This window comes from Triticum dicoccoides, chromosome 4B (assembly GCF_002162155.2).
Source record: "Triticum dicoccoides isolate Atlit2015 ecotype Zavitan chromosome 4B, WEW_v2.0, whole genome shotgun sequence".
Lineage (NCBI taxonomy): Eukaryota > Viridiplantae > Streptophyta > Magnoliopsida > Poales > Poaceae > Triticum > Triticum dicoccoides.
Window position 1 is genome coordinate 669,391,674 of NC_041387.1, and position 7,206 is coordinate 669,398,879.

At 47.4% G+C, this 7,206-nt stretch overlaps 1 protein-coding gene across 1 annotated transcript in view; it reads right to left on the minus strand.

The window, feature by feature from the left end:
- LOC119293043 overlaps positions 1-4,904 on the minus strand; it is a 9,420-nt gene extending 4,516 nt beyond the window's left edge. Inside the window, exon 1 of the mRNA XM_037571646.1 lies at positions 4,623-4,904. Coding sequence (XP_037427543.1) covers positions 4,623-4,904 — 282 coding nt within the window. The remainder of the gene's footprint in view (positions 1-4,622) is intronic.
- Between the last annotated feature and the right edge of the window lie 2,302 nt (positions 4,905-7,206).

Sequence of the window (7,206 nt, forward strand, 5' to 3'; positions counted from 1 at the left end):
GGGCTAGGGTTTTGGAACGGCAGCGCAACGGCGGGGAGGGGAGACGGGGTGGGGGGAAGTGGGGCCGGGCCGGGAGGTCGACGTGGCGTATCCGTCGGGTACCAGAAGAATCCGGACTATGAAGTGTGTCTCGTGGACTAGCCAGTGGCAGTCTCGCTCTGTTTTCTGCCTTTTTTTTTTAAATCACATTCTAGTACTAGCTTTCTTCTTCAAGGATTTTGCCCTCGTTATACCCAATGCAGGGTGGACGCGGAGTACCTACTCGCATTCTCCGGAGCACGCCACGAGCAAGGAAGCTTCCGGAAGAATCTCTAACTGCTGGCCGCCCAAGCTTTAAGAATAACAAGCTGGCGAAGATGAATGAGTTGGGAAGCACGAACCGGTTTGGTAGGAATGTATATCAGATGAATCTCCTTCAATCCCAGAGACTCGGAGTGTTATGGTAGATGAGAACTTGAGGAAGATTAGGGTTGAAGGTAACAGAAGGTTGGTTATATATACCCTCGAAGGGCAAGGGATTGTTGCCCGGCTGACAACTCCGGACACCCGGACCAAAAGGGTCGAGACACCGGGACCATTCATAGAAAACAAGGTAAACCCGAGCACCCGGGGGTCAAGGACCTCAGCACCCGAACAGATCTGTATCGAAGCACCAGGAAGCGTCAGGCACCCGAGGGTCGAGGACCCCGGGCACTCGGACCAACCCAGGAGACGGCCACCACTCCGGGCACCCGGGGGTCCTGGACCCCTGGCAACCAGACCATCCAGGGGAGGTAGAATTTGCTGGTACCTCCGGGCACCTCGAGAAAAATGACTCCAGGCACCCAGACCCTTGGGTGAAGTCTCTTGACATAGATGGGAAGACAATGAATGGAAATGGAATGAGTTCCCCAACTTCGTAATCTTCACAACCCCTCTTAATAGTACGTTTTCTCCTATGACTCAAAATCAACAGAAAAACTTTTCAAGCGACCGAAGAAAGCACCGTCCTTTGTCCTTTTTGAATAGGGGGTCACAGAAGTCCGTAGACAAATAAGTGATACTAATGTCATGAGGTAAACTTGACAACCAAAATTAGATCTCGCTAAGATATATACGTCACTAGCCACCGCGTCATCCTCCCCCTAGGGCGACTCGGGTGGCCAGAAACCTAGCCGCCCCCCCGTCGTCCTCCCCCTAGGGCGACTCGGGCGGCCAGAAACCTAGCCGCCGCCACCGCAAACTCCCTCCTCCTCTCCCTCCGCCGCCACCGGAAGACGTCGCTGGGCTAAGCCCGGGGGCCGACGGCGGTGGTGGGGAATCTCCTCTCTCGCGCGTCTTCGGGGTGGGGCGGACCCCAAGGCGTGTGGTGGCGCGACCGATCTGGGATCTGCGGCGCGGCGGATGGCTGTAGGCGGCGGGAGGCCGGCCCGTCCTCGGATGACAACGGCTTGGCGCGGCGGAGGCCAGGGCTGCGGGCACTGCGGATGGCCCTTCGGGCGGTGGCGGTGGTTGCGGTTGGCGGCGGCCGTTTTGGCTGCGGTGGCGTGTATGCTGCCTTCAGATCGGTGACGGCGACGTGTAGGGCCTGGTGGTTTCGTCGGCGGCACCTCCAATCAGATCTGTTCTTACCAGTGCAGCCGACGGTGGTGTGATACGTCTCCAACGTATCTATAATTTTTGATTGTTCCATGCTATTATATTATCTGTTTTGGATGTTTATAGGCATTACGTTATACTTTTATATCATTTTTGGGACTAACCTACTAACCGGAGGCCCAACCCGTATTGTTGTTTTTTTGCCTATTTCAGTATTTCAAAGAAAATGAATATCAAACGGAGTCCAAACGGAATGAAACATTTGGGATCGATCTTTTTGGAACAAATGCAATCCAGAGGACTTGGAGTGCAAGTCAAGTAGAAATCGAGGAGGCCACGAGGGTGGAGGGCGCCCCCCTATTGGGCGCGCCCCCCTGTCTCGTGGGCCCCTCGCGCGTCCACCGACGTACTTCTTCCTCCTATATATATACTCATGTACCCCGAAAACATCAGAAGCAACCATGAAAAACTATTTCCACCACCGTAACCTTCTGTATCTGCGAGATCCCATATTGGAGCCTTCGTCGGCGCTCCACCGGAGGGGGAATCGACCATGGAGGGCTTCTACATCAACACCATAGCCCCTCCGGTGAGTTGTGAGTAGTTTACCACAGACCTTCGGGTCCATAGTTATTAGCTAGATGGCTTCTTCTCTCTCTTTGGATCTCAATACCAATGTTCTCCTTGATCTTCTTGGAGATCTATTCGATGTAACTATTTTTGCGGTGTGTTTGTCGAGATCCGATGAATTGTGGGTTTATGATCAAGTTTATCTATGAGAAATATTTGAATCTCCTCTGAATTCTTTTATGTATGATTAAGTTATCTTTGCAAGTCTCTTCGAATTATTAGTTTGGTTTGCCTACTAGATTGATCTTTCTTGCAATAGGAGAAGTGCTTAGCTTTGGGTTCAATCTTGCGGTGTCCTTTCCAAGTGACAGCAGGGGCAGCAAGGCACGTACTGTATTGTTGCCATCGAGGATAAAAAGATGGGGTTTATATCATATTGCATGAGTTTATCCCTCTACATCACGTCATCTTTCTTAATGCGTTACTCTGTTCTTTATGAACTTAATACCCTAGATGCATGCTGAATAGCGGTCGATGTGTGGAGTAATAGTAGTAGATGCAGGCAGGAGTCGGTCCACTTGTCACGGACGTGATGCCTATATACATGATCATACCTAGATAATCTCATAATTATTCGCTTTTCTACCAATTGCTCGACAGTAATTTGTTCACCCACCGTAATAATTATGCTATCTTCAGAGAAGCTACTAGTGAAACCTATGGCCCCTGGGTATATCTCTTATCATATAAGCTTTCAAGCTACTTTTATTTGCATCTTTACTTTTCTAATCTATATCATAAAATACCAAAAATATATTATCTTATCATATTATCTCTATCAGATCTCACTTTCGCAAGTGGCCGTGAAGGGATTGACAACCCCTTTATTGCGTTGGTTGCGAGTTCTTGTTTGTTTGTGTAGGTGCGTGGGACTTGTGAGGAGCCTCCTACTGGATTGATACCTTGGTTCTCAAAAACTGGGGGAAATACTTACGCTACTATTGCTGCATCACCCTTTCCTCTTCAAGGAAAACCAACGCAAGCTCAAGACGTAGCAGGGGTCTCAGGTCTTAGATGTTAGGCTTGGCTGCGATGTCTGTTTGGTATTAGGCCCAGGCTATCTGTGCCCCTTCATCAACTGGATAGGTGTAGCGACAATTTGTTGCTTAGACGGCAGCTTTAGTCTTACCGTTGTATGACTTTGTAAGGTCTTGTGAGAATAATTAATAAAGTGGTTGTATGCATCGCCCAGATACAGATGCCGGGGGTCATCCTCCTTTTCTAATAAAAAAAATCAACACCAAAGTCGTAATTGAGATGCACTTTCAAAAAGGTAGGGGTAGATGCCCAAGGTAGATTACCAAGTGAGTGTGTCTTCTTTCGGGTAGATCAAATGATGGTGTTTTCTCAGTAGTGAAGACGCTTCTAGTGGACAATCAACTACAACTTCGTTGAACCCTAGTCACGTATGGCATTCGACGAGTCAAAATCCGGATATTTTGGTTTATACCACATTTACTTTATCAACATTATTCTTCTCCATTCAATGGTTATTTCATCACCCTCAGCTTCTTTTTTGGCTTTGTTTACTTCATCATCCTTGCCATGCTCATCACCGTCGCTAGCTCAACACCTATCTCTCTTCTTTTTTCTCTCAGACGCCAACGCACATGCCCTCAATTCAAACTCATCATGTTTGTGACGACTTCCAACATCTGACCTTAGATCAACCCATTCATCCAATAAACCTCGACTCTAGCCCCCCTGGATCATATTCTCTCCACCCGTCTCTACTCCCTCAGCTTTGTCACTATCAATCATGTTGCGTTGTTGCCGCCACCACCTCATAGCCTCGCCTATGCCACACACATCATCAAAGAAGGAAGAGAAGCGCGTAAATCTTGGTGCAGATCAAACATCAGCGAAATCTAAAGTTAAAATTCCAAGTGACTATGAGATACCAAACAACTAAAAAAATAGTATCATTTACACGAGAGGACAAGACATAAAACCTACGTCTATTTAACGAGCCCGACATGACATACATACTTTACTCAATGACTACCCTGAGAGGAATCATGAATTAACCAGTTGCAGCTAGTCTTGTAGGAAAACTCAAATACGAATATCTCTTTTCTCTTCGCCGATTCTACTCATGTTCTCCATTGCCCCCCTCTTCTCCCGATAGCTGCCATCGTGTCCTCTCCCTGTCACCCACCCTCCCGTCGGCTCTGCCGGCCAGGGAGAAGGGAGAGAGGGCTTGTATCCTCCGCATCCTTTCTTGCATATCTTTTTCCTTGACATGGCATGAAGTTGGATGTGGAGGTACTCAGCAAAAAAAAAAAGTCGTATGTGTAGGATTATTATGTCAGACGTGGGGGAATAATCCACCGGCTGTGACGAAGGCGTAACCTATTGTGGAAGGCGTAAGCGTTTTCTATCTCTGATTCTCTCTGTAGCTATCCCGTGCTCACCTCCGGCGATTGCCGCGGCGGCAACCCCAACTCGCCACCCCGTTTGTGACGCGGATGCGGCGCCGCCATAGGATGACGCCGGAGACGGGAAGCATCCTCCCGCCTCATCTCCTCCGCGGGCTCCAGCCCCCTCGAGCAGCGAGCTGCCTGCGGGGGAGGAGCGGCAGCGTCGGCGGGGCAGTGGGGAGCTGCGGTGGAGGAGCGGCAGGAAGTGCAAGTCGCGACGCCGGATTCAGGGGAACAGAGGTGCCGCGTGCCGCGGGCGGTGGCGGTGCGCGGCATAGTGGCAGAAGGAATGCCTAGCACCCGCCTGGTGCCGGCGGCAGGGGGAGCAAGGGGCGGTGGGGCTCTAGCACCCGCCGCCACATCAAGCTCGGCGAGCTCCAGCTCCCTGGACATGCCGCCGATGTGCCGCTCTTTCACTGAAGGTGTTGGTATTGTTCTTGTCTGATACTACCTGTTTACTGAAGATTATTTTGTTCAACCTATCTGATGCAAAATCACCAGATCCAACTTTACTTGTTTTGACAAGCTGCACAAGTGTTCTGCAACATGTCTTTTCTAGTCGGGTTGTACTACAATCTTTGGTTATGGTAAAAATACTTGAAATGTGATTAAGAAATACTGCAATAATGTACAAAGCTGCATCAGAAGCTGCTATCGACCGGCGCCAAAGCTTAATCAAGCTCTGTGTATTTCTTTGTTACCTTTGAATGGAACCTGACAGGATCAAGCTCCTAAGATTGTTGAGCTGTTGTACTTTAGACCAATTTTCAGAGTTCATTCCTTTCTGCGGAAAAGGTCTCCAGATTGTGTTGATTGTTTGGAATGACTAGTGCCGCTTCAACCTTTTTTCTAGCATTAGACTTGCTTGGACTTTCTGTTTTTTCTTCTTCTGATTTTTGATCCTCCAATCTGGAACAAACCGCCTCGACAGAGCTCACCTTGGGAGGTCTTGTGTGTGGGCATGCAGCTTGATTAATTTGTATACTTTGTGTCAACCTTGAAACAACACTAATAAGCTTATGAACGCTATCCTGGTCAGTTTGTTTAGTTTGGAGATTAAAATGTCTGGAGTTGTACAGTGAATAATATTTGGTTTTGTTAAAGTTACAATCAAATAACGTGCTATAAATGGTTTCAGATGAAGTAGTATGCTGTGTGGAGTACCACTTGGAGACAACTTCAGGCAGTAGAAAGACCAGGTTAGTTTCAGGTGAAAAGATAAACCAGGAGTAGGTTGGAAAAATGAGTGAAACAAGATTGCTTTCGTTTTATGTTCGGAGAGCTCATATGCTGTAAGCTTTCTGATATTTCTGCATCAACAATTTTTCAGGTTCTTAGGTGAAATTTACATTTACATGCAAAGACGCTGGAAGTTGGTATTACTATACCTGATTAATCGCCGAAGTAAAAAAAAAAATCATCATAGTTAATAACTGGATGCTGCATAAAAGAACCTGAGTAATTTTTCTGATAGTAAAGAGAGAATCATGCAGATCAGACCTGAGGAAACGTGAGGGAGATCCCATGGATGGATGGCTGATCTGATACCTAAAATTGCACTGTAAAATCCCTCTCAAATAACTGTTGCTTCACGTAGTGGAGCTTGAAACCGTCATTGTCCTCGCAACATATTTAGTATATTTTGCAATGTAATACTCCTTTCAGCGTGAACCTAATTGAGAAAAATATAAATGACAGGGAAAGGGAGAATATTTCTAAACACAATGACTTGTTCGAGGTGATATTACTACATTTTTGTTGCAATGAAATACTACAAATAGAGCCACTAGTCACTATCTAACTGAGTGCTGCTGTTGCCATCCGAATAAAGCCTGTACTGTCTTAACATGCCTGGCCAAAATGAGAGATGAATGGAGACAAGGATGAACATGTAGTAGAGGCAACTAGTAAGTCACTGACCTGTATGCTCTTCCTGTTCGTAATAAGATAGAGTCTTACTCTAGCATCCCATTCACTTGAAGCTCTAAGATAGAGTCTTACGCCCGTTATTGATTTTCTAGAATCCTTAAAAACCTAACAGAAAAAAGTTACAATGCTTTTAAGATCTGGAGGCAAAAAAATTCGAAAAAAATGCAAAAAATAAATAAATTAGCAATGGCGCACTAGTGCATGGTGCGCGACTGCTATTTTCCCGCCTTCAAAATTCAAAAAAATACAAAAATAAAAAATAAGTTAGCAATGGCGCACCTTATGAATAATGCGCCACTACTATTGTCCCGCCTTCACAATTCAAAAAAATAGCAATGGCGCACCAGTGCATGGTGCGCCACTGCTAAGTTGGGACAGAAGTTTAAAAGGGCCGGCCAGCCACTTACCCCTTCATTCTTCTCCTCCTCTCCTCCACTCCATCTCCTCCTCTCCTCCTCTCCGGCGACCTCCTCCTCCTCACGGTGCTCCTCCTCCGGTGACCTCCTCCTCACGGTGCTCCTCCTCCGGCGACCTCCTCCTCCCTCCTATCCTCCTCACGGTGCTCCTCCTCCAGCGACCTCCTCCTCCTTCCTCTCCTCCTCACGGTGCTCCTCCTTCCTCTCATGCTCACGATCCTCCTCCTCCCTCC